General features: G+C 51.6%; 1 protein-coding gene across 2 annotated transcripts; it reads right to left on the minus strand.

Annotated features, from left to right (window-relative positions):
- Positions 1-1,112: 1,112 nt before the first annotated feature.
- Positions 1,113-27,450, minus strand: cdk17 (cyclin dependent kinase 17). Of its 2 annotated transcripts, XM_084702113.1 has the most exons (18): positions 27,350-27,426; positions 27,089-27,248; positions 11,565-11,697; positions 10,390-10,554; positions 8,566-8,699; positions 6,394-6,519; positions 5,332-5,388; positions 5,108-5,222; positions 4,588-4,682; positions 4,424-4,486; positions 4,210-4,333; positions 3,981-4,101; positions 3,018-3,115; positions 2,610-2,715; positions 2,108-2,150; positions 1,789-1,879; positions 1,421-1,498; positions 1,114-1,338 (listed from the first exon to the last, which is right to left on the minus strand). In XM_084702113.1, exons 3-18 carry the CDS (start codon positions 11,689-11,691, stop codon positions 1,301-1,303), a joined length of 1,581 nt encoding a protein of 526 aa, XP_084558239.1. In that variant the 5' UTR covers positions 11,692-11,697; positions 27,089-27,248; positions 27,350-27,426; the 3' UTR covers positions 1,114-1,300. The 2 variants fall into 2 exon arrangements, with proteins under 2 accessions (XP_084558240.1, XP_084558239.1); XM_084702114.1 differs by having other exon boundaries at positions 1,113-1,338; positions 27,127-27,450.
- Between the last annotated feature and the right edge of the window lie 177 nt (positions 27,451-27,627).

Consider the following 27,627-nt stretch of genomic DNA (forward strand, 5'->3'; position numbering starts at 1 on the left):
ATCTCCAAATGCCAGAAGAAGAAAAAGGGAGGGGGGGGGGGGTGTGTGCTTATGTGAGCAATGTCTTCTGAGGGAGACAAGGGGAGCGAAGGAGAGAGAGAGAGAGCAAAAAAGGGAGAAATAGATAAGAGGGAGAGAGAGGGGGGAGTATGAAAAGAGAGCGAGAGAGAGAGAAAGGGCAGACGTGTTCCTGTGGGAGATCACATGACTTCCTGCCGGTTACTCCTGTGTTCCTCTCCTCCTTACTCCTTGCTTTGCGGCAGTCATGGCGACCGGAAATGTCCCGGGGAGGAAGAATTCCGCCCCAAACGCACCAACCCCTCGTAACCACGGCGATCCCACTGGTGGGTGGGCCTGTTGAGACTGAGGCACCCCATTGGTCGAGAGAGACCCAGAGGGTCACTGTTCTCTCCCGAAGACTAGCCTGGACTGTGCTTACTGTGACCTCTGACCCCTGTGATCTCATCCTGACCCCGTCGCGAACCTCCGGGGAGGAGGAACTCTGAGAACCTTTCGAAACGTCTTGGACCGTTCTAGAACGTCAGGGGGTAGGACCAGGCATCTGTTGGGCATCCCTCGTTCACGGAAAGTCCAAAACACTCACACCTTCAAAAGGAAGCTCCAGAAAAAATAAATGTAATAATAATAATAATAACAACAATATAAAAAAAGGCATTTAGTCTCTGAACACAACAACAACAACAACCACAACAAGAGCAGAGAGAACATCTATGATGACGACACCGATGATGGTGGGATCGTAGTAACCATAGTAACCGGACACTGAATGTAGAATATCACAACGGCAAGAACTTCACCAACCGGTTGACTGCGGCTTCACATGGCGTTTGGAGTTCACATCATCTTCACAAACGGCGTGTTAAATACAACAGTAGTAAGTTTAGCAGCAAAAATATAACTCCACCCACCCCGACCCCCCCCCCCCTACTCTTTAAATAAATAAACATATCCTACCCAGTAGAGTCTTCTCTCTCTCTCTCTCTCTCTCTCTCTCTCTCTCTCTCTCTCTCTCTCTCTCTCTCTCTCTCTCTCTCTCTCTCTCTCTCTCTCTCTCTCTCTCTCTCTCTCTCTCTCTCTCTCTCTCTCTCTCTCTCTCTCTCTCTCTCTCTCTCTCTCTCTCTCTCTCTCTCTCTGTGCTCCGTCTAGGGGAGAGGGGGGCTCATGCGGAGGGTGGAGGAGAGAAACAGCTCCAGCCTACTCCATCAGGGGTGGGGGTGGGAGGGTGGAGGGGTAGCGAGGGTGGCTGGGGCATCTTGATCATGTTCCTCAGGCAGAGAGTCTAGAACAGCATGCTCTGTCTTCTGTTCTTACTGTTGCCTGGGGAGAGAAACACACAGTTAAGACAAGTCACAGAGCGTGTGTGTGTTTGTGAGATGGGTGTGCCTACTGTACCACACACCTGAATCTGAATATGAGGAATTCCGGTAGCCTGGGTCTCTCTGAAGCTGAACATCCTTGAGGGTAAATATTGATATACCTGTATGACACAGAGCATAGTTTATTTTAGATTACAACACTGTTTGATATGGCCAGGCAGTAGCTGACTTGATCAGGCCCAGGCCCAGGCCCGGGCCCGGGCCCGGGCCCAGGGCCAGGGCCAGGGCCAGGGCCAGGGCCAGGGCCAGGGCCAGGGCCAGGGCCAGGGCCAGGGCCAGGGCCAGGGCCAGGGCCAGGGCCAGGGCCAGGGCCAGGACCAGGACCAGGACCAGGACCAGGACCAGGACCAGGACCAGGACCAGGACTTCTAGCCTGGCAGTAAACACTCACTCTCAGGCAGGGTGTGTATCCTCATCCCCAGGCTCTTAAAGTAGGCCTGCTTCATCGACTCTTCAGCTGAAATCCTCTTCTTGGACTCAAACTGGAGGGAAAAAAAGATACCAAAAAAGATAAGAGTCACACTGGTGGCAGATAAAGTAAAAATAGAGTATGTACTGGATCAATGTGGGTTATCATGAAGGTTGACTAAGGAAGACTAACCACAATGACCCCTACAAGCCGCTAGTGGTACTTCATGGGAGTGTGACAGGCTCAAATGAAGCAGGACTCTTCCACTGCATGGAAAATCTCAGGTTTTAAATATACTCACTCTCAGAAACGATAACACCAGCTCAATGCCTTCACTGTCCAACCTAAAAGAGAGGAAGGGAGGGTTGGCAAAAAAGAGAGAGAGAGAGGGGTGGAGGAGAAGGAGGTGGAGGGAGAGAGAGAGAGGGGTGGAGGAAGGGGAGGAGAAGGAGGTGGAGGGAGAGAGAGAGAGGTCAGGGATGACTGGGTTTACTGTCAGCTTCCCTCAGTGACAGATTGGACACCCTTACTCACAAGAGGAAGGAAGTGGAGAGTCAACTCTCCAAAGTTCCACAGGATTTCCTGCCCTGGCTAACATGCAACACACGATACACACTCCAACACACACACACGCATAAGCACTAACACACATGGACATAAGCACACACACACAGCCTCACACACACAGTCTCAAACACACGGTCTCACACACACAGTCACACACACACAATCTTACACACACACACACACACACACAAACACGCACACACGCACACACGCACACACACGGACAGGGTTGGTACCTGGGTGCGTGGTTGATGAAGGGCTGGGGCTTGTATTTGGGGAAGTTGTAAGACTTGAACTCTTCAATGGAGGAGATCCCTGACCAGTTCACCTCTGACGGAGTTCCTGGAAGAGAGAGAGAGACATTGAGAGAGAGAGGGGGAGAGAGATAGAGAGATGTGGAGAGAGAGACGGAGATAGAGAGAGGTGGAAAGAGAAGAGAGAGAGAAGAGGAGAGAGAGAAGAGGAGAGAGAAGAGAAAGAAGAGGAGAGAGCGAGAGAGGTGGAGAAAATGAAAGAGAGGGAGAGAAAGAGAGACGGCGTGAGAGTGGAACGGTCAATACATTAAGTAACGTATTTTGCTCCAACAAATAGCAGGTCATAGTAATACCCGTACGAATGCTTGTTTTGTGGTGTGTTGCATGTACCTAGCAGCCTGAATATGAGGTGCAGCTCGTCCTCCACGGTGGAGCCCGGAAACAGAGGCCGACCTGCAGCCATCTCATAGAAGATACACCCCACCCCCCTGCAGGGGGAGGAGGGAGGAGGAGGAGAGGGAGGAGGAGAGGAGGGAGGAGGAGAGGAGGGAGAGGAGGGAGGAGGAGAGGAGGGAGGAGGAGAGGAGGGAGGAGGAGAGGAGGGAGGAGGAGAGGAGGGAGGGGGGAGGAGGAGAGGAGGGAGGAGGAGAGGAGGGAGGGGGAGAGGAGGGAGGAGGAGAGGAGGGAGGGGGAGAGGAGGGAGGGGGAGAGGAGGGAGGAGGAGAGGAGGGTGGGGGAGAGGAGGGAGCGGGAGGGTGGGGGAGAGGAGGGAGGAGGAGGAGAGGAGGGAGGAGGAGAGGAGGGAGGGAGGAGGAGAGGAGGGAGGAGGAGAGGAGGGAGGGGGAGAGGAGGGAGGGGGAGAGGAGGGAGGAGGAGAGGAGGGGGGGGGAGAGGAGGGAGGGGGAGAGGAGGGAGGAGGAGAGGAGGGAGGGGGAGAGGAGGGAGCGGGAGGGTGGGGGAGAGGAGGGAGGAGGAGGAGAGGAGGGAGGAGGAAAGGAGGGAGGAGGAGAGAAGGGAGGAGGAAGGAGGGTGGGGGAAGGAGGGTGGGGGAGGGGAGAGAGGAGGGGGAGAGGAGGGGGAGAGGAGGGGGAGAGGAGGGAGGAGAGGGAGAGTTGAGGGGGAGGAGAGAGAAAAGGGAGGGGGACAGGGAGGAGGGGGAGAAGAGGGAAGGGGAGAGGGGAGATGACAGAGAGACCCACGTCACAATAAGTCATTAGAAGATTGCAGTCAAGGTGATCTCGTCCCTCACTGTAAATAATCCTGTCTCAAGTGGTGAGAGTGTGTCATGAGAGTGTGTTTGTGTAGTATCTGTGTGTGTGTGTGTGTGTGTGTGTGTGTGTGAGGCGTCCTCACCACATGTCGATCTGGGTTGAGTACTCTGAGGATCCCAGCAGGACGTCGGGGGGGCGGTACCACAGGGTCACCACCTCGTTAGAGTACGTCTTAGTGGGGACAGACTTGGCTCGGGCCAGACCTGGGACAACACACACACGCACGCACACACACACCAAGATATCAGTCGATGAAAAACCTATAAAAAACTCCTCACATGGTCTGACAGCAGTTCTGAGGTCTGTCTCACCAAAGTCGGCCAGTTTGAGTTCTCCTTTCTCGTTGATGAGCAGGTTCTGGGGCTTCAGGTCGCGGTGGAGAACTTTCCTCTTGTGGCAGTAGGACAGGCCCCGCAAGATCTGGAACAGGAAGATCTGGGAACACACACACGTTTAAGTAAACAACATCTTGTTCAGACTTGCCCCAAACCTGGCAACCCTCGTGGAACTCCTGAACGCCCTCACCTTGACGTTGTGCATGCTCATGATGTTCCCGCAGTCGTCCATGTACTGCTTCAGGTCCTTGTCCTGCACAAAGGACTTACAGGTCAGACAGGAAGAGCACACCACGCACAGGGCTGAGAACTACAAGTCCCAGGGCTGAGGACTACAAGTCCCAGGGAACTCACCAGGTACTCAAAGACAAGCGTGAGGCTCTTCTCGGTGTGCACAATGTCGTGTAGGGTCACTATGTTGGCGTGCTTGAGGTCCTTCAGCAACGACACTGGAGAGGGGGATGAAAGGAAGAAGAGAGCGAGTGTGAGAGAGAGAGGAGAGGATGAGAGGGTGGTTAGTAGGCAGGCAGAGAGAGAGAGAGAGAGAGAGAGAGAGAGAGAGAGAGAGAGAGAGAGAGAGAGAGAGAGAGAGAGAGAGAGAGAGAGAGGGAGGTAGAGAGTGGTAGAGAGAGGGGGAGGTACAGAGAGAGAAGTAGAGAAAGTGGTAGAGAGAGAGGTAGAGAGAGAAGAAGAGAGACGGGGTAGAGAGAGAGAGCGGCAAACAGATGATAATAGGTTTTCGATCTGGACATACGAGGGTTGAGTTGAAGCATGAGGGAGAACGACATGAAGGGATGAGGAGGCTGGTGAGAGGAGGGAGGAGGGGGAAAGAGGGAGGGACAGAAGGAGAGCTAGGAGTGAGGAAGAGGCTCACCCTCCCTGATGGCCGTGCAGGGTGCACCCTCCTCGTGCTCCAGCCTGATCTCCTTCAGCGCCACCAGGTTGTCAGTCAGCTTACTGCGCCCCTTAAACACTGTAGCGTAGGTCCCCTACACACGCACACACATACGTCAGGCATAGACTATTTCTGTCAGAACTATGAAAGTAATAATAGTTTTGTGAGTGTGTGTGTGAGTGAGTGTGTGTGTGTGTCCCGACCTCTCCCAGTTTGTCCAGTTTGATGTACGTCTCCAACTTCCCAAAGCCGATCTCCGACTGACAGGAGGAGAGAGGGAGAGAGAGAGAGAGAAAGAGAGAGAGAGAGAAGGAGACAGAGGGAGAGAAAAGTGAGAATTGTATTTGTAGAATGTTCTTGTGTTAAAGCGTTCTGTACTCTAGATCATTCCAAGTCCGCCTCACAGCAGACCCGTTGCCATGGAAACAACCAGAGCAGAGGGCTGTAGCGCGAACGCAACTGGTGAACACGGAATAAAAAATGCTGTAATCTTCCTCTCTCACACACACCCCACTCACACACATTCATTAATTCATTCATTCATTCATTCAATCAATAACAGTATTAGGTCATTAACAGGATACACACAAGACCCCCCCCCCTCACCAGGAAGGCTCTACCCCCCCCCCCCTCACCAGGGAGGCTCTACCCCCCCCCCCTCACCAGGAAGGCTCTACCCCCCCCCTCACCAGGGAGGCTCTACCCCCCCCCCCCTCACCAGGAAGGCTCTACCCTCACCAGGGAGGCTCTACCCCCCCCCCCCTCACCAGGAAGGCTCTACCCCCCCCCCTCACCAGGAAGGCTCTACCCCCCCCCCCTCACCAGGGAGGCTCTACCCCCCCCCCCTCACCAGGGAGGCTCTACCCCCCCCCCCCTCACCAGGAAGGCTCTACCCCCCCCCCCCTCACCAGGGAGGCTCTACCCCCCCCTCACCAGGGAGGCTCTACCCCCCCCCCCTCACCAGGAAGGCTCTACCCCCCCCCCCCTCACCAGGAAGGCTCTACCCCCCCCCCCTCACCAGGGAGGCTCTACCCCCCCCCCTCACCAGGGAGGCTCTACCCCCCCCTCACCAGGGAGGCTCTACCCCCCCCCCCCTCACCAGGAAGGCTCTACCCCCCCCCCCTCACCAGGGAGGCTCTACCCCCCCCCCCCTCACCAGGAAGGCTCTACCCTCACCAGGGAGGCTCTACCCCCCCCCTCACCAGGAAGGCTCTACCCCCCCCCCCCCCTCACCAGGAAGGCTCTACCCCCCCCCCCCCCCTCACCAGGGATGCTCTGCGGGACCGCCGGCTGAGGGGCAGCTGGAATGAGGGGCTACTCAGCTGCATCTTCTCCAGGTAGCCGTCAGGAATACGGATGTCAGCAGGCAGGGACAGGCGCTTGTTCAGGTCCTGCACACACACACACACACATTGATATATTTTAACTTAATGCCTTTTTTTCAGGTTGTATAGCCTTTTTTCACTCTGGCAGGGGGACTGCCTTTTGGCTATCATTTGGTGTATTTACATCTTTATGTTCATGAATGTCCCTCTTGATCAAATAAATAAATGGATTGATTGACACACACACACAAGAAAATAATCTAGAACAACAGTCATATCACACACACACACACACACACACACACACACACACACTGTTTGAGTGTGTGTGTTCCTGTAGATCTGTTCATGCACACACACACAGCCCTGAAAAGATCCACACACACTGTACATCAGAAATAACTCATTTCCTCCCACAACAAGAACCACAACACGTCTGCCATGCATCCCCCCAGACCCGACCAAACACTCAACACGCTCATCTCATTCAACAAGATGGGATACAGCGCCCACCACACACTCGACGCACACACACACACCACAACAACAACCTTCAACCAGACAGAGAAAGACGTGGACAAACCACCTCATACAGTTTGAACTCTGAACACAAACAGTATTTATATTTAGACACAGTTATAGTTTTCCCATGTGTTCCTCACCTCCAAAAGAATTGTAAACAGATCCTGAGTATCTAAAGAGCTGATCTTCTATGACTCGCTACAAACCAGTGTACTAGTGTAACACTCCCCTACACACACACACACACACACACGCCATGACCACAGAGATGAAGCAGTGTGTGTTTCAGTGTGTGGTTGTCAGTTTGAGACACTGTTGTACTCCTACAAGGACATCATAGCTTGTAGCGTCCGAACCCCTGTTCTGCGTTCCAGCGTGCAGTACCCAGGCGCTACCAGCAGGGGGCTGAGTAACACCAGATTAAAGAGGACACGAGTCTTAAACCTGAACACGCACTTCATCTATAATAAAACAACAGAGGCAGAACTCAATACGGCGTTGGAGCTGTGCAGAGCTGATATTAATATCCCTCAAGTGCATGGCAACCAGAGTGGCTCCAGAAGGCCTCTCTAAAGGTCTGAGACTGGATGTGAGATGTTCAGTCCATCTGAGAGGAACAAGGAGGTCATCAATCACTCTCTCACTCTCTCGTTCTAATATTCTCTCTCTCTCACTGTGTGTCTGTCTCTGTGTCTCTCCTCCTCCCTCTCTCTGCCTCTCTCTGCATCTCTCTGCATCTCTCTCTCTCTGCATCTCTCTCTCTTTGACTCTCTCTCTTTGACTCTCTCTCTTTGACTCTCTCTCTTTGACTCTCTCTCTTTGACTCTGTTCTGTTTATGCCGTTCTTCCTCTGTCCTCTCTGCCAGAGCTCATACAGGGAGAGGGTGACATGGTAACACATCCATTATACATAGTTAGTGTTCAACCCTGCAGCTCACCTAGCTGGGATGCGACCCTCCCTCTCCCCCTCCCTCTCTCCCTCTCCCTCTCTCTCTCCCATCTCTCCCCTCTCCCCCCTCTCTTCAGTCCGTCTCTCTGTCACTTGCTCTGAGGGATCGTATCAGTGATGTGTCACACAGACAGTCAAAGCCTCTTAAAGTCTTCCTTGCTTATCTACGTGTGTATTAGCGAATTGTGTATGTTTGCGTCAGTGTGTGAGTGTGTGTGTGTCAGTGTGTGTACACGAGGGTCAGTGTGTGTTTCAGTGTGAGTGTGTCAGTGCCGTTCAGTGTGTGTGTGTGTGTGTCAGTGTGTGTGTGTCAGTGCCGTTCAGTGTGTGTGTGTGTGAGTCAGTGTGTGTGTGTCAGTGTGTGTGTGTGTGTGTCAGTGTGTGTGCGTGTGTCAGTGTGTGTGTGTCAGTGTGTGTGTCAGTGTGTGTGTGTCAGTGTGTGTGTGTGTGTCAGTGTGTGTGTGTGTCAGTGTGTGCCAGTGTGTGTGTGTCAGTGTGTGTCAGTGTGTATGTGTGTGTCAGTGTGTGTGTGTGTCAGTGTGTGCCAGTGTGTGTGTGTCAGTGTGTGTCAGTGTGTGTCAGTGTGTGTGTGTCAGTGTGTATGTGTGTGTCAGTGTGTGTGTGTGTGTGTGTGCTCCCACCTCCATGGAGATGCGGCGCTGGACCCTGCTCCTCAGGCAGACCCCGGTGGGAGACTGGACCTCATCTGACGACGTCCCGGATGCCTGGTCACTCTCTCCATCTGAGCCCATCTTCAGGTTCTCATGGACTATGTCTGAGGGGGGGAGGGGGGGGGGGGGGGGGGGGGGGAGGGGGGGGGGGGAGGGGGGGGGAGGCAGAGAGAGCACCATGAGCTACACACTGAATGGAGTGAAAGTTTATTAGACAAAAACAGAACAAGTTGTAAGAGAGAAAGAGAGAGAGGAGAAAGTTGTGAGAGAGAGAGAGAAGCTTTATGAGCTGCCCCCACCTCTCTCTCTCCTGAGTGTCTCTTTTTCATCCTGCCAGTGAACCCCCGAGGCCAAAGATTAAACAGTTCAACCTGCTTCCTTCTGGGCCGTAAACGCCTGACTCCACAGCACAGCGGGGAGGGGGGGGGGGATGTGCTGTGGAGTCAGGGGTGTCAGATGGCGTTTGTGTCTTAATGAGTAGTTCAGTGTGTGTGTGAGCGTCCACATCTCTGTCATCAGTATGTCAACACCTCAGACACAGGGGAACTGAACTCTACTGACATCTGCTCCTCACCTCTCTCCTCCTCACCTCTCTCCTCCTCACCGTCCCCGCTCTCTCTCCTCCTCACCTCCCCCGCTCTCTCTCCTCCTCACCTCTCTCCTCCTCACCTCCCCCACTCTCTCTCCTCCTCACCTCTCCTCCTCACCTCCCCCTCTCTCTCCTCCTCACCTCCCCCGCTCTCTCTCCTCCTCACCTCCCACACTCTCTCTCCTCACCTCCCCCACACTCTCTCTCCTCACCTCCCACACTCTCTCTCCTCACCTCCCCCACTCTCTCTCCTCACCTCCCCCACTCTCTCTCCTCACCTCCCCCGCTCTCTCTCCTTCTCATCTCTCCCCCTCACCTCCCACTCATCTCATCTATCTCACCCTCCCCCTCCAAGCCACAATCTTAGGTGGATAGCTATTTGAGGGAATTCCATAACTTTTAGAACAAACTCCACATAAGTTAGGATCCTACAAGGATTTGTTCAGTAGACTTCAGGGATGCGACACCCTGAGACACACACCAGCTTCAACAAACATCAAGCTGGGATCAAAAACGGAAACACACAAATCAAAACCAATGATAGAATCGTAGTCATTCTCAAGTCAAATGTCAAATCAAATGTGACAGGAAACAGGGGCTCGTGAGCTCAACTGTAACAGGAAGCAAGGATGTTGCAGAACCAGGGAGACTCCAGATGATGACGTAGAACGTGAAGACAGAAGTGTGTGTGTGTGTGTGCGTGCATGTAGACAGACAGAGAAGGAGCCGTTCTGCTGGGGAGGATCTGCTCTGACCGTGTCAAGACTGAACTCACTGGGGCTATGACACACTTCCTGTGTATTCACCGTCACCATCTGTTCTCCTCACTGACTTCCTGGTGTGTGTGTGTGCACGTGGGTGCCTCTCGATGTGTGTGCACCCCAGTGTGTGTGCATCTGTGTCTGTGTGTGTGTGTCTGTGTGTGTGTGTCTGTCTGTGTGTGTGTGTCTGTCTGTGTGTGTGTCTGTCTGTGTGTGTGTCTGTCTGTTTGTCTGTGTGTGTGTGTATGTGTCTGTGTGTCTGCCTGTGTGTCTGCCTGTGTGTCTGTGTGTCTGCCTGTGTGTGTGTCTGTGTGTCTGCCTGTGTGTGTGTCTGTCTGTGTGTGTCTGTGTGTCTGCCTGTGTGTGTCTGTCTGTGTGTCTGCCTGTGTGTCTGTCTGTCTGTCTGTCTGTCTGTCTGTCTGCCTGTGTGTGTGTGTGACTCACCCAGGCGGCTGCCATTGCGGGGCATGGGCATGAAGGAGCCCAGGCTGCCCCCGATCACGCTGTGTGGTCGCCGTAGCGGAGGCTTCTTAAAGGAGCCGGTGTACTGCTGCAGGAAGGACTGCATGCTGTGGGAGGTGGGCGGGCGGCCGTTACGCACAATGGGCTCTGAAACACAACCCCATTGGTCAGTGGATGGGTCCATCAACCACTCAGCCAATCCAATCATCCCCCTCTTCATGCCTTATCACCTATTGACAAACGCTTATCACAACCGCTTGGATCTGAAGTGTTACCTGTTGTGTGTGTGTGTGTGTGTGTGTGTCTGCGTTTCTCTCCATGCTGCCGTCTTCACCTGCACCTACTCAAACTGCTGTCAGTAGCACCTTTCATCTGCATGTGTGTGTGTGTGTGTGTGTGTGTGTGTGTGTCAGTGTGAGTCTAGTCTGGCCATGTGCCATACCCTTTTCATAAGCAGGAGGAGCAGACAAGTAGAGATCAGAAGCAGCTCTTTCTAACATTCTCCCATGCTCCACATCTCTCTTCTCTCTCCTACACTGCTCTTCTTCATGTTGTTCTCTCCCTGCGTTCTCCGTGTTCTCCCTGCGTTCTCCGTGTTCTCCCTGTGTTCTCTCTCTCCCTTGTTCCCTCTTGCCCCCCCCCCCCCTCCATTGCTTTATCCAGTTTTAATCGGCTTCATTTAACACAATTCTATCACTCAAATGCCAAGCTGGGCAGGCAAAGCTGACAGCTACTACTAACATTACCTCAGAGCAACCCAAAGACGTGACTATGTCTGTGTGCATCTGTGTGTGTGTGTGTAATTTGGCTACAAGTTTATTTTCCTCTCTGCGTCTTATCTAATCTCCACAACTGACGCACTAACAATATTAGTACTTCTCCCACTGCCTCTCTGTCTCCCCTCCTCTCTGTCTCCCCGCCTCTCTGCCTCTCTGTCTCCCTGCCTCTCTGTCTCCCTGCCTCTCTGTCTCCCTGCCTCTCTGTCTCTCTGCTTCTCTGTCTCCCTGCCTCTCTGTCTCCCTGCCTCTCTGTCTTCCTGCCTCTCTGTCTCCCTGCCTCTCTGCTTCTCTGTCTCCCTGCCTCCCTGCCTCTCTGCTTCTCTGTCTCCCTGCCTCTCTGCCTCTCTGTCTCCCTGCCTCTCTGCCTCCATGCCTCACCACTGTCTATAGAGCCGTTGTCCTCTATGGTCATCTGCTCTGCGAGCTCCGACAGGGACTCGTCGATGGTGTGGCTGGTGTGCAGGGTGAGGGAGAGCCGCCGACGGAAACGCTTCATCTTCTCCATGTCTGCCTGCAGGAGACACAGGGGTCAGAGGTCAGGGCAGAGGCATACACAAACACACTGACACACACACGTACACACACACACACTGGCATATGTAGCGTGACATACACACTGACACACACACACTTAAATTAACAAACAGTAAGTGCTTAAAGAGGTGGAGTGATGTTCCCTCTTAGCTTTGTGAGCCTGCGTGTGTGTGCATGTGTGTGTGTGCATGTGTGTGTGTGTGAGCCATCAGCATCACTGATAAGCATCTGTCTGTTGTACCATCATTCAAACACCTGGGGAGCATCCTCTCTGAGGACAATCACATCGACAATGAGGTCCAGAACAGAATCCAACAAGCTGCCTTAGGGAGACTCAGGCACCGGCTCTTTCAAAACAAGAACTTACATCTCCTTACAAAAGTCTCTGTGTATCAAGCCGTTTGCATCACCACCCTCCTCTACAGTTATGAAGCCTGGGTCACTTACAGCTGCCATGTGAGGTCCCTGGAGCATTGTCACATCCGCTGTCTCCAGCGCATACTAGGACCCACTTGGCGTGACCGAGTGCCACACACTGAGATCCTCAGGAGAGCAGGCTGTAAGATCATTGAGGCCACCATCACCCACCATCAGCTACGATGGCTGGGGCACGTTATAAGGATCCCCCTCAATCATCTACCTCACAAAGTGCTGTATGGCCAGCTCGCCCAAGGCCAACGTTCTGCTGGAGGGCAGGAGACGCGCTATAAAGACCAAATCAAAACAGCGCTAAAGAGGTGTAATATCCAACCTGGGGACCTGGAGGGCTGCTGACCATAACACCTGGCGTCAGGTGGACTGGAGGAGGACTGGACAGCCAGGGGACAGGACAGGGAGGAGACAGGACAGGCAGGGGGCAGGACAGGGGACAGGACAGCCAGGGGACAGGACAGGGAGGAGACAGGACAGCCAGGGGACAGGACAGGGGACAGGACAGCCAGGGGACAGGACAGGGAGGGGACAGGACAGCCAGGGGACAGGACAGGGAGGGGACAGGACAGCCAGGGGACAGGACAGGGAGGAGACAGGACAGCCAGGGGACAGGACAGGGAGGAGACAGGACAGGGGACAGGACAGGGAGGGGACAGGACAGGGGACAGGACAGCCAGGGGACAGGACAGGGGACAGGACAGGGGACAGGACAGCCAGGGGACAGGACAGGCAGGGGACAGGAAAGAAGGGACATAAAAGAAAGGCAACCAAGGTTGCCGGTACCACCACTATAACATACACATGTCCCACTTGTGATCAAATCTGTGGATCAAGGATAGGACTATACAGCCACCAGAGAATTCACCGTTGAGTCAGAAGTGGACGTCATCATCGGCCTCGATGGACAAATACAAGCAAGCAAACGTGTGTGTGTGTGTGTGTGCGTGTGTGTGTGAGCCTGTGTGTGTGTGTGTGAGAGCCTGTGTGTGTGTGTTCCAGATGAAATCTCTGTGTCCAGTGGGGACTGTGGAAACCTTGCACTAGGGAGAGCAAAAATAAACCAGACATGAATAAACCACAGCTTCTTTTCATCTAATATTAATGAGCAGACGAGCCGTGCTGTAAGAGCACCTTAAGAAGGCCTTAATAACAGATGAATACACCGTGGAAACACACGCTGGCTGTTCAGTGACACGCAGAAACACACGGCTGCTATTTGATAAGAGGCTGGTCAGTAGGACTGGATCAGATGATCTCAACACCTAGAGGAGACCTCTGGAGACACAGGAACACACACACCTCTGGAGACACAGGAACACACACACCTCTGGAGACACAGGAACACACACACCTCTGGAGACACAGGAACACACACACCTCTGGAGACACAGGAACACACACACACACACCTCTGGAGACAGAGGAACACACACACCTCTGGAGACACAGGAACACACACACCTCTGGAGACACAGGAACACACACACCTCTGGAGACAGAGGAACACACACACCTCTGGAGACACAGGAACACACACACACCTCTGGAGACACAGGAACACACACACCTCTGGAGACAGAGGAACACACACACACACACCTCTGGAGACAGAGGAACACACACACCTCTGGAGACACAGGAACACACACACACCTCTGGAGACACAGGAACACACACACCTCTGGAGACACAGGAACACATACACACACACACAATGTTCTTGTGCCTCCTCATTACACTGTCCTCAAACTGTCCCTTCCCCCAGAGATCAGTGTTGGGTGTTTCCTGTGTTGTGATTGGATGGCAGGCAGCAACCCGGACAGATCAAGGGCAGCAGCTACAGTGATTGGTTGAGACAGGCTGGAGTCTGACGCAAGGTGAAAAGGTCAGCGAGCCGTTTAGAGACGACCACATTCCTCAGCAACAACACAACACACACCTACCTGCCTGCTGTGTGTGTGTGTGCGTGTGTGAAATGTGGTGATAATGTGTTGTGATTTGAAGAAAACATGATGTATATGCATGCAATTCTTTTGATGTGTTTAGATGCGCGAGGGTGCGTGTGTGTGTGCATGTGTGTGAGTATGTGTGTGCGTATGTGGGCATGTGCGTGTGTGTGTGTGTGTGCTGACACAGCAGTGATCCAGGTCACAGGAAACACCTTGCTCTCTGGGCCTCGACTAGCTTCCCTGCTCATTGTGTTCTCGCTGTATCGCCCCTCTACATACCCTCCCTGCCCAATCCAGTACTGACACACACACACACACACACACACGCCAGTGAGGAGGGAGTAGGATGTGAGGATGGAGGTGTTCACACAGAGAGAGCAGGAGAACACCAGCAGTGATCCTACTGTCCCCACCTCTACTGAAGAGTTAAGCCCTCTCTCCACTCTCATCGCTGCTCCTCTCCAGCCATCCCTCCATTCATCCATCCGTCTGTTTATCCATCCACCCTCCTCCCATCTCTCGTTGGCTCTCTTTTTTGGCCACACTGGAAATAAGTAATCTTCCTCTAAGGATTATTACCTGGATCACATACACATCATTCCAGAAATTCTTCAGACATTCATCCATGACGTGTGCTTGCCAAGAGTCTGTGGAATCATTCAGTGAATCAGTGTCTGCAGTTCAGTACCCCACACCCATCTTAATAGATTCTCTCTCTCACACACACGCACACAGCTCTGCCTCAGCCAGGTTATCTTCCCGTGACTGTGTCCCGGTGGCCAGGTTATCCTCCTGTGACTGTGTCCCGGTGGCCAGGTTATCCTCCTGTGACTGTGTCCCGGTGGCCAGGTTATCCTCCTGTGACTGTGTCCTGGTGGCCAGGTTATCTTCCTGTGACTGTGTCCCGGTGGCCAGGTTATCCTCCTGTGACTGTGTCCCGGTGGCCAGGTTATCTTCCTGTGACTGTGTCCCGGTGGCCAGGTTATCCTCCTGTGACTGTGTCCCGGTGGCCAGGTTATCCTCCTGTGACTGTGTCCCGGTGGCCAGGTTATCCTCCTGTGACTGTGTCCCGGTGGCCAGGTTATCCTCCTGTAACTGTGTCCCGGTGGCCAGGTTATCCTCCTGTGACTGTGTCTCGGTGGCCAGGTTATCTTCCTGTGACTGTGTCCCGGTGGCCAGGTTATCCTCCTGTGACTGTGTCCTAGTGGCCAGGTTATCCTCCTGTGTAGTTTAACTGTCACCAGACACACTCCGATCCTGGAAGCACCACCAGGTTTTCAGAGGCCCCCTCTGTGTGTGTGTGTGTGTGTGGGAGAAAGTGAGTGTGTATGCTTGAAAGATTAGACTCACACACCCCGCATGCCCAACCCCCAACATGTACCAGGCAGGGGTGTAGGCCTTTGATGTTAGACAGAGAGTGTGTGTGTGTGTGTGCGCGCTGTTCGGAATATGACCTGGTTCTCTTTTCTACATCTCGGATGGAGTTGGTCTCATTAAAACACTCAGCTAATGAAGAAGAGGTGTGTGTGACTGTGTGTGTGTGTGTGTGCTTTCCAGACAGAGAGGTAAGGAGAGGACAAGGAGGAGGTTGAGAGAGAGAGACAGAGAGAAAGGGAGAGACAGAGAGAGAGGAAGGTGAGGGAGTGTGCTCTGAATTCACTAATACAATTTACCAAAAGAACATTCTCTATTCATCTCATCAGCAATGCTCGTGGTTTTCATCAGGGCACACACACTCCATTCGGCATATCCTAAGGTCAAAACAAGGGCCTTATTTGAGTAATGCAGTGATTTAACCATGAGACTAATTACTGGGAGTTCCAAAGCTTCAGTTCAGGGCTCTCCATGTAGCCAGGGCAGTGTGTCTGTCCCTGGGCAGAGAGCTTAGGAAACGGGCCAGGCTGGGGAGGCCTGTATGGTGGTCCAAAACCATGCACAAACACATGGTTTCCTTGGCCTTCAACAACTCCTATTTTCTCACTGTCTCAGGTTCTGAATGTATAGTTGTGTGTGTGAGTGTTAGTATGTCGTTAACAGCAGGCCCCTGGCCTACTTGCAGAAGTGTGTCATGCTACCAGCCTCTCACCCACTAAAGAAAAAAGAATTTCCTAAAAGCAGAAAGTCTTTCTCAACATCTCTCCCTCTATCAGTCTCCTCCTCTCCCTCTCCTCTCTTGCTGTAAAGAAAACAGCCCCTTTTAATGCTGCTCCATTGCACAGCTAACAAAGCGCATCAATTCTGTTCCTGAGAGAGAAGTGATCAATAGAATCTTCTCAAGCTGTCTGTTGCAACACACACAAATATATATATATATATATATATATATATATATATATATATATATATATATATATATATATATATATATATATATATATATATATATATATATACACACAAACGCATGCGTGTGCAGTGTGTGAAATAAGAAGGTTTAGTGTGACACACACAGGGCTGTAACAGAGATGGGTATTATCTCTCAGTCCCACCAAAACAAAGAGTCTTCATGTGATAGTCCTAGGCTTGGGGCTTGGTGTGTGTGTGTGTGTGTGTGTCAGTGCGGGTAATATGACATCTGGCATATCTGAATGGTTTAGACGTAGCAGAGGGAATTCATCATCAAAGACAATCCAACAGTCTTGACTGATCAGATCTACCGTTCTCTCTCTCTTGCACGCCCACTCACTGCTATGTGAAATCCTGACCCACATTCCAGGCCTGAACCCCCAAACCAGCCGTCATTGGTTCCCCTCAGATCTCCCCTGGCCCCGCACCCCCCAGGGTGTCTCCCAGTGCATGATGGGTAGTCTGAGAGGAGGAGACTTCAAAGGGCAGGGGGGGGGGGCAGGGTTAGACAACAAGGGCTAATTAAGACTCATATGCACACATATCCACACCAACCAGACACACACACACACACACACACACACACACACAGACAGACACCAGTGTTCACAGAAAGCCAAAACAAGTCAACTTCCTCCCACACAGCATGACAGCCAGCGAGTCCCTGAGCAGCCCTGCTCACCACCTGCAACAGCAGCCCTCTGAGGGCTCCGCCTCCCAACTCAGCCGCCAGCACAACTTTCCTGTCTTTGTCTTCATATCTCTCTCTCCCCTTCTCTCTCTCCCCTTCTCTCTCTCCCCTTCTCTCTCTCCTCCTCCTCTCTCTCCTCCTCCTCTCTCTCCTCCTCCTCTCTCTCCTCCTCCTCTCCATGGCAACCAAGGCCCCAGAGCCCATATTCTTCTTTTCCTAACTGTTTCTACCCCTGAGTTAGGAGGTCTAATCTATCCCTGAGTTAGGAGGTCTAATCTATCCCTGAGTTAGGAGGTCTAATCTATCTCAGAGTTAGGAGGTCTAATCTATCTCAGAGTTAGGAGGTCTTTTTTTTTTTTTTTTTTTTTTGACAAATATTTTTATTGGTTTCACAGGTTACAAAAAAAAAGAACAAATTACATCACGGCTTATTTTCTATCTTCCTTCGAAAGCACCCCCTTTCAACCCCTCCCTCCCTCCCTCCCTCCCTCCCTCCCTCCCTCCCTCCCTCCCTCCCTCCCTCCCTCCCTCCCTCCCTCCCTCCCTCCCTCCCTCCCTCCCTCCCTCACCCCCAGTCAGCCATACTACACTTTCTACGCTGTACAGAGAATGAAAAAAATAAATAATACAAAATAAATAAATAATAACAATAAAACAATATAATGTACAATGCAACATACATTAAATATGACAAAAGCCATTGGGGAAAGACAAACAAAGGGGGGGGGGGGGGGTTCAGTAAAACAAATCAGAAAGGGGATAAGGCAACAAGGTCAGATTGTAACCGAAGTATCCTGAATATGATGACAGTACTCATTTATCTTCAAGGGTTTTTAACTCTTTTATGTATTCCAGTGTTGGGTTCCAGTTTAATTCAGAGTTAGGAGGTCTAATCTATCCCTGAGTTAGGAGGTCTAATCTATCCCTGAGTTAGGAGGTCTAATCTATCCCTGAGTTAGGAGGTCTAATCTATCTCAGAGTTAGGAGGTCTAATCTATCCCAGAGTAAGGAGGTCCCAGAGAGAAAGAGAGAGAGATTGAGAGACTGAGCAAGAGTGAAAGAGAGAGCAAAAGGGAGAGGTAAAGGGAGAGCAAAAGAGAGAAGGAGAGAGAGAGAGCGAGAGAGAGAGAGAGAGAGAGAGAGAGGGGGAGAGAGAGAGCGAGCAAAAGAGAGAGAGAAAATGAGCATATTTCAACAAGCAGAACAGAATGGTGTCTTTGTGTTTGTCTGAAAGCCATGAAATGAGCAGGGTGACTCCCAGCATGTACAGTACTGCAAGCTGAGGACCGGGGGGAAGGGAGAGAGAGAGATATGGAGGGAGGGAGGAATAGAGAGAGACAGCGAGAGAAAGAGGCAGACTTGTTGGTTGAACACAGCCCGTGTCTCCTTCGACACAGGTGAGCGGTTGCTGAGAGTGATTCACACTGGGTCTCCCCACAGCATTGTGGCTCCTCCTACGCCCTCTAAACCCCCAGAGCACAGAGCAGTCAGGGCCTGAACCCCACACATCACCAGCCAGGGTCCACCTGGGGTCTGCCTCGACGGGCACACACACATCAAATGAATGCATGAATGCATGGATGAGCGAGTGAGTCAGCTGTCTCAGACACCTTTCCTGTCTGTCTGGTGTACTGTACACACACACACACACGCACGCACGCACACATACGCACACGCACACACAGGTGAGTGATGGGGTCACACCTAGCTCCAGGCCACCGACATCTCCTCTATGATACAGAGATCACAGAGAACAGGAGACACCTGGACTGCACCTCACACACACACACACACACACACACACACTGTGACAGTGAGAATCAGAGGTGAATACACATCCAGTCCAAAGCACAGCCAGAGGGTTTCTGTCAGTCCAGGTGTGTGTCTATGGTCTAGATAACATCAAAGCCATGGAGACACACTACCTCTCACACACACACACACACACACACACACCTCACCATCTAAGACAGCCCCACCATTAGAGACGTGACCTTCTGATCCCCAGAGGAGGTTTGAGGTCAATAAATCACCATGGCAATACCCCCCCCCCCTTACCCCTACCCAGCCAGCCAGCCAAAAATCTTGGTGGCCAATCCAATGTGAGGCAAAGAATACAGCAGCCAGTAGTCGTAAAGTATCTGCGCTGCCGGGGGCAACCGTTAACAGTGATGTAACAGGATGTGTTTTGGCAGTGAACAGACACTCATCACATGGGCTGACTGGATCTGGGCCCAACACACACACACACACACAGGACATAAAGAAGTGCTTAAACACACACCAAGACTCTGAGACAAACAGACAGTGACACATTCTGCTCACACAGTGGGCTCCTTGTGAGGGAAACTAAAATAAGTATCAATGTGACTGACCCTGGGGGATAGTCTGAAATAACACTGCTAATGGTTGCTTGTTTATGTAAGTGTGTTTGTGTGTGCGTGTCAGTGAGTGTGTGTGTCTCAGTGTGTGTTTGTGTGTGTGCGTGTCAGTGAGTGTGTGTGTCTCAGTGTGTGTTTGTGTGTGTGCGTGTCAGTGAGTGTGTGTGTCTCAGTGTGTGTTTGTGTGTGTCAGGGAGTTTGTGTCAGTGAGCGTGCGCAAATGAGCAGGGCAGACAACAAAAAAGACAAATAAGATTGAGGGGTAAATACGAGGGGGGGGGGGGGGGGGGGGGGGGGGAGAAAGCGAGGAGGAACGAGATGTGGAGTGATGGAGAGCAGAAGTAAAGAAGATGGAGAATTATTTTTAGGGTTGAGCACTGCAGTCTCTCCCAATGGACTAGAGAGAGAGTGAGAGTGAGAGAGAGAGTGAGAGAGAGCGGTTCTCTCTGGGAAAATCTCAGTCTCATCACAAACACAAACCCCAGGCCACAAAACTAAACAGGGAAATTAGTAATCAGAGCCAGACTGCACACACACACACACACACACACACAGTAAACACCCAGAAACTCCATTGTCATCTGTGTATAGCAAGGGGGTGGAGTTAGGACTGTGTGTGTATGTGTGTGTGCATCTCAGTGTGAAAGGGTGATAAGAGGATGAACATGGAGACACAATCCCTGTGTCGAATGAAGTGATGAGTGGGACAGCCTCCAGTCTGACCCACAGCTAACCCCCTCCACACACACACACACACACACACACACACACTATGCTACAAAGCTTCTCTTAGCCCGTTAAATGAAGCCTGTTGGGGCCTGATGTTAGCATAGTCAGTGAGCAGTCTCTAATGGTTTTTTAAGAGGATCTAGATGAAAGGAACTGTTTCTCCCCTCTACCCCTCTGCATGTGTGTGTGTGCGGTGTGTGAAACAGACGGGTCGTTATTGACTTGCATCTTAACAGACTTTGTGGTCTGTCAGTGAAGTCAATACTGTACCTGTTATGTCTTCCCTTTCTCCACTTCTCTCTTCCCATCAAAAATCAATTTTTCCTTTCTCTCTCACATCCAAAAGCCACTATCTGGACTATCTTCTAAAACCATCCCTGCCATTCTCTCATCTGTCTCCCTCCTTTCCCTCTCTACTTCTCAACAATCACTTCCGTGTTACATAAGCCAGTGGTGTTGGCTCAGGCCTCCTCTTCATTACAGCTAGCACGGTAACAAGGCTTAACGAGCCGCTTCCTCTGGACAGACAAACACGGGCAGGAATGTGTGTGTGTGTGTGTCTAAAAACACAGGCTTCCTCCTCACGGCCGATGCTGGGAAGATTCACATTCCTGGGCTGATGTGAGCATGTACACAACAGTGACTCAAGTCAGAACAAACCCAAACAACAACAGTGTCGGACTCAGTAAGACTTGAGACTGGAAGCCATTTTAAGACCGCCCCCTCTTCCATCTCTTATCTCTGAGAACCCCCCTCTCCCCCTCATCCTCTCTTTCCCAGTCTCCTACACCTCCATCTACACCTCTTCCAACCCCCCCTCTCCCCTTCCAGTGAAGGGTGTCACTGGGGTCTACCCCCTCCCAGGGTTCCCTTCTTCCTGCATCAGTGTGACAGCTTCCTGTCCTTGCTGGTGCGTCAGTGTGACAGCTTCCTGTCCTTCCAGCTGCATCAGTGTGACAGCTTCCTGTCCTTCCGGCTGCATCAGTGTGACAGCTTCCTGTCCTAGCTGGGCCCAGGTGGGACATTCCAGAGCACACCTGGGAGCAGGGGGAGGGGAGCTCCACTCTTATGTGTGTGTGTGTGTGTGTCTTAGAATATCCCACTCTCTGGACAATCAAAGCCTAGCCCCCCTTAGCCTAGCCCACCTTGTCTAGCCCACATTAGCCTAGCCCGATGATGGTTTGATGAGTGAGAAAGGTTCTACTGTGCTTCATCATCTGTCTGAGAAGACACAGAGAACGTCAACTATTAGACAGTGAGAACTGTTAGCCCAATAAAACAGACCTGGTGTGTGTGTGTGTGTGTCCCACTAAGCCATAAATAATTCATTCTTCCAGCCAGTAGGCTCTGTAACAAGACACCATCATCACTTTCCCTATGTGTGTGTGTGTGTGTGTGTGTGTGTGTGTGTGTGTGTGTGTGTGTGTGTGTGTGAGAGAGTCAATGTCTAAACATGTACACGTTTGGCTATGTTTGTATCACAAATTAGTATGCATATACATCTATTATACATCTGTAGGTTTTCTGCGTGTGTGTGTGTGTGTATGATAAAGAGATCTGTGTGTGTGAAGTGTGAATAATCCCAGTCTGGCTGTTCTTACAATGCCACACGATAATCTCCAGATTACCAGCCAGTCCTGCCAACCCCCACGGGGCAGCAATGCATGATGGGACAGTTAGTCCACAGGGTGAGAGGGGGCATCACCATGCCAGAGAGAGAGAGAACAAAGACTGAGTGCAAGCGAGCGAGCGACACACACACACACACACACACACAGATATCTCTGTATCACACACACACACACACACACACACACAGATATCTCTGTATCACACACACACACAGATATCTCTTTATCACACACACACACAGATATCTCTTTATCACACACACACACAGGGTCTATCCGTGCATGGTACCCCAATGGTGGTGTGACTGAAGAGTCTGGTCTGGGTCCAACTGGGCTGCTCCACTTCCCACAATGCCTCTCTTCAGACCCCAGCAGGAGGGCTCTGGCCCCCTCTACACCCCCCCCCCCACACACACACCCCTCCCACCCACTGTACCACCCACCCCCCTCTCCCTTCCTCAATCGTTGTTTCTCTCTCTCTCCCCCCCCCTCTCTCTCTCTCCCTCCTTCAATCACACTCCTCAGAGAGAGGGGCAGTTCATCCTGCCTCGCCCGACCACTCTGACACCAGCCACATTCATCCATGCTGACATCACAGTCAAACAACAAAAGAAGGCCATTGTACATTGTGAACAAACACACACACACACACACACACACAAACACACACACACACACACACACAAACACACACACACACACACACACACACAGCTCAGCTAACGGCTCATCACGTGACCTCAATTCTCTCTTTACAACAAACGGAAGGAAACTGAGGTTTCCATGCACCTGTCCTGTGTGTGTGTGTGTGTGTGTGTGTGTGATGTCTCTGTTTAGAAGCCTGCTGTACCAGAAGTGCAGAGTGTGAGGTGCTGACATGCTACTACCCAGATCATCATCATCATCCTCATCCTCATCCTCATCATCATCCTCATCATCATCCCCATCCTCATCATCATCCTCATCATCCTCATCATCATCATCATCATCCTCCTCATCATCATCATCATCATCCTCATCATCATCCTCATCATCATCCCCATCCTCATCATCATCCTCATCATCCTCATCATCATCATCATCATCCTCCTCATCATCATCATCATCATCCTCATCCTCATCCTCATCATCATCCTCATCCCCATCCTCATCCTCATCATCATCCTCATCATCATCCTCATCATCATCCTCATCATCATCATCATCCTCCTCATCCCCATCCTCATCATCATCCTCATCATCATCATCATCATCCTCATCCATCATCCTCATCCCCATCCTCATCATCATCACCATCATCCTCCTCATCCTCATCATCCTCCTCATCATCATCACCATCATCCTCCTCATCCTCATCCATCATCATCATCCTCATCCATCATCATCATCCTCCTCATCATCATCACCATCATCCTCCTCATCCTCATCCATCATCATCATCCTCATCCTCATCCTCATCATCCCCATCCTCATCATCATCATCATCCATCATCCTCATCCCCATCCTCATCATCATCATCACCATCATCCTCCTCCTCCTCATCCTCATCATCATCCATCATCCCCATCCTCATCATCATCCTCCTCATCCCCATCCTCATCATCATCCTCATCCTCATCATCATCCTCATCATCCTCCATCATCCTCATCCCCATCCTCATCATCATCCCCATCCCCATCCTCATCATCATCATCATCATCATCATCCTCATCCCCATCCTCATCCCCATCCTCATCATCATCCCCATCCTCATCATCATCATCATCCATCATCCTCATCCCCATCCTCATCATCATCCCCATCCTCATCATCATCATCATCTGAGCTGCAGAACCACCAACTGACTGGGCTCCACACACACACACACACACACATATATACACACACACATACACTCACATGCACACTCACTCACATGCACACACGTACACAAAAGCTGATCCCCATCGTCCAAACACACCATCCCACCTCTCTTCCACATTCCTCAAATGGCTGACAAAGCTTCTATCATCTGTGCACATGGTGTGTGTACTGTGTGTGTACCCACTCCCTCACCAACCTCTCAATACCATCCCGGGAGTTTATTCACCCATGATCAGTATGAGGAGGGCTCAGAGAGGGCTTTAACAGGGGTGGGGGGCTGGGTGGGGAGCACCACTGTATGGCAGGCCAGGGGGGGAGGGGGGGTGGGGAGCACCACTGTATGGCAGGCCAGGGGGAGGGGGGAGCGGGGCACCACTGTATGGCAGGCCTGGGAGGGGGGGGGGGGCACCACTGCAAGGCAGGCCTGGGAGAGGGGGGGGCACCACTGTATGGCAGGCCTGGGGGGGGGGGGGGCACCACTGTATGGCAGGCCTGGGAGGGGGGGGTGCACCACTGTATGGCAGGCCTGGGAGGGGGCGGGGCACCACTGTATGGCAGGCCTGGGAAAGCCTCGACCAACAGCTGCCACTCCCAGAGTTATAATCCACTTGTAGTTCTTTATGGAGCTGGCACACACACACACACACACTGTCTCCCATCTACACACACACACACACACACACACACAGCAGGAGGTGGACAGAGCTGCTGTGTGATGGCTTCAACTGAGATGCTAACTCAGTGGGGTCCAACCCTGAGGAAACGGAACCTGGTGGAGCAGACACTCTGGGGGCTGGGAAAGTGGAGCCTGTTCTGAAGTTCTGCTTCTGGATGGTTCTATTCCAGAAGTCTAAACAGCTTCTGAGGAGGAAGTGACATACACTCACCCTTCACTAATTATACTCATTATGCAACCTACAATTAGCCTTTTCACCCCCCTCCCCCGACGAAAAAAAAAGAAAAACTTAATTATCACTCGACCCAAAATACACCCAGTGGCCAGGATTGTCCCACAGATCCAGCCAATCAGAAGAGCAGTAGGCTTTTCTTTCTCTACTTCCCTGTCTCTCTGTCACCCCCCCCCCCCCTCTTCCTCCTCACCCCCCCCTCTCTCTCTCTCCCATAAAAAAAAAAGGAGGAAAAAACATCTAATTGTCTGTCACGACCACGTGATTGTCACATTCCACGTGTCGCCCCCCCCCCACCCTCGGAGCACTGCTACAGTTCAGCCCCGCCCCCTCAGACGGCCCTGTGTCAACAAAGCTCACACGTGTATTTAAGGAGACCTCATAAGCTGTACAGCGCTACAGTACCTGGACCTGCCCCTCCACTTCAGCCCTGAACACCCCCAGCCCTGAACCCACCCAGCCCTGATCACCCCCAGCCCTGAACACCCCCAGCCCTGATCACCCCCAGCCCTGAACACCCCCAGCCCTGAACACCCCCAGCCCTGATCACCCCCAGCCCTGAACACCCCCAGCCCTGAACACCCCCAGCCCTGATCACCCCCAGCCCTGACCCCCCCCCCCCCCAGCCCTGAACACCCCCAGCCCTGAACACCCCCAGCCCTGATTACCCCCAGCCCTGATCACCCCCAGCCCTGAACACCCCCAGCCCTGACCCCCCCCCCCCCTAGCCCTGAACACCCCCAGCCCTGATCACCCCCAGCCCTGATCACCCCCAGCCCTGAACACCCCCAGCCCTGAACACCCCCAGCTCTGAACAGGCAAACAGGCCAGCCAGGCATGCAGACAGACAGCCAGGCATGCAGACAGACAGGCATGCAGACAGACATACAGCAAGGCATGCAGACAGCCAGGCATGCAGACAGACAGGCATGCAGACAGACATACAGCCAGGCATGCAGACAGCCAGGCATGCAGACAGACAGACAGACAGGCATGCAGACAGACAGGCATGCAGACAGACATACAGCCAGGCATGCAGACAGACAGCCAGGCATGCAGACAATCAGACATACATACAGCCAGGCATGCAGACAGACAGACAGCCAGGCATGCAGACAACCAGACAGACAGGCAGACAGACAGGATGTTTAAATAAAGGATCTTCTATATGACACAGGTACAGAATAGGATGCCATGTTTTTATGAAGACATTGTGGCTGGTATGAAAACAGAGATGGGGGGGGGGGCTTGGCTCAGAGATACAGAGCTGGCAAGGAACAATATCTGTTATATAACTGAATATGTATCGCATGGGTTTGAACACCATACAATGAAATGGATCTAAAGACACCTTATCAATAAATCTCTAAGAGATAGAACTACTATTGATAATCATTACTGGTTTAGCCCTCTCTTCCAAAGTTCCTTTTGCTGAAACCCTGGGAACTATAGTATCCTAGACAAAGTGTTCAAGTCTTCCCAGTGTTATGGTAACGTGAAGAGTTTGAGAGAAACTGGACTCAGGTCAGTATAATTAGTACCTCCCTTGGGATCTGTTTCACAAAGAACAGCCTGGATCTTGATGTGGGTCAATGTCGCACCAACTGAGAAGTAACCTGAACACACACACACACACACACAGGCTTACACAACACACACACACACACACATCTTCCAATGGCTATACTGAGTGTACTACCGTAGCATAAACCAATCAAGTTGGCTTTCGCCTTTATCACCGGAGTGCAATCTGACTGTAATAACACAGTGCACTGATACATTTCCCCCCATTATAGCGGTACACGGATTCCGTTTCACGGGATAACAAACGATCTAGGGTTTGGATTACTGTCAGACTTCAGTGTTCCACTCTGTAACGGCAGACAACACCGACCTCGACAACACCTCATTCCATCCACAATTGTCTTCGCTATCTAACGTGTTTCTTCTGAATGTTGTTTACTGTCTTCATTATGTTCTAAATGTACGCATCAAAACGGAAGCAAAACCTTTGCCTACATTTTTCAATACGTGACGCAGTGTTTAAACAACATGCGGTGAATAACCACATTTGATAAGTTTAGACAACTAAATGTAGCAGTGACTACAGCCAGTGACCAGCGTTCTAAAGGGGCATTTCCTGAACCAGAAACTTGTGAACACAAACAAATGCAGTTTTACCACCGGAGTATTTACCTATTTGAACCATAACGTGGTTTCTAAAACAAGTTTAACCTTCTATAGACACCATAGAACGGATAAATTACCCATGAGAAAAAACTGTACAGCTCAACTACATACATTTACTGTAGCGATGCTACGTTGCGCTTTCAAGCTGTCTGTGTTGCAATTTCGCAGCAGCGTTAGAGCCGCGATTCCTACTTACAGTGAAATAACGAAACAGACCAAAATAAGCCTAAACAGTAGATGAATTACCAGAAAGATTTAGGGTTATTTCCTCCCGACTACCAGACCTTGCTCTGCTCTTCTTCCTCGGAGGCCGGATGCCGTCTTTCCACCCACCAGCAAAAACAGTTAGTCTTCGTCGCTGTGGCTCTGCTCACCTTACTCCGAGATCAATAATCTCAGGAGACAACTGTTTCCAAAAGGACAAAATGTACTCAATTCCGTAACTGCACTTCTATGGCAAGAGGTGAGTTCATGGAGACTGAAAACGGATAGTGTCGACAGACGAACCGGGAGGGTTGAAATCTGTGGCTGCCCGCATTCTGACGCCTCCGCCTAGTGCTGCTGTTACCGCCGACATACGAAAGAGGATGAAGTGGTCTTTTCGAATGGAGACTGAACAGCGCCGCCTGTTAAAGGAACGACCAAGGGCCAATATGAGATTAGTAGTTTTGTAGCGCCACCCGCTGGAGTGAAGATGGCCTCGCATTCCTATGGATAAACATTTACCATATTCTGACGGTATTTTGAGTATGTGAGTGTATGTGTTGACTTAAATCTCAAATCAA

Source organism: Hypomesus nipponensis, chromosome 7 (assembly GCF_054491055.1).
Source record: "Hypomesus nipponensis isolate SF chromosome 7, ASM5449105v1, whole genome shotgun sequence".
Taxonomy (NCBI): Eukaryota; Metazoa; Chordata; class Actinopteri; order Osmeriformes; family Osmeridae; genus Hypomesus; species Hypomesus nipponensis.

Bases quoted from the DNA above. Each gene is read 5' to 3' on its own strand.
- cdk17 (XM_084702114.1), bottom strand. From the start codon at position 11,691: ATGGAGAAGATGAAGCGTTTCCGTCGGCGGCTCTCCCTCACCCTGCAC. The intron at 6,520-8,565 runs GTGGGAGCACAC...GTGTGTGTGCAG, and splicing joins AGCGCCGCATCTCCATGGAG to GACCTGAACAAGCGCCTGTC. The intron at 4,487-4,587 runs GTGAGTTCCCTG...TCCTTTGTGCAG, and splicing joins CGCTTGTCTTTGAGTACCTG to GACAAGGACCTGAAGCAGTA.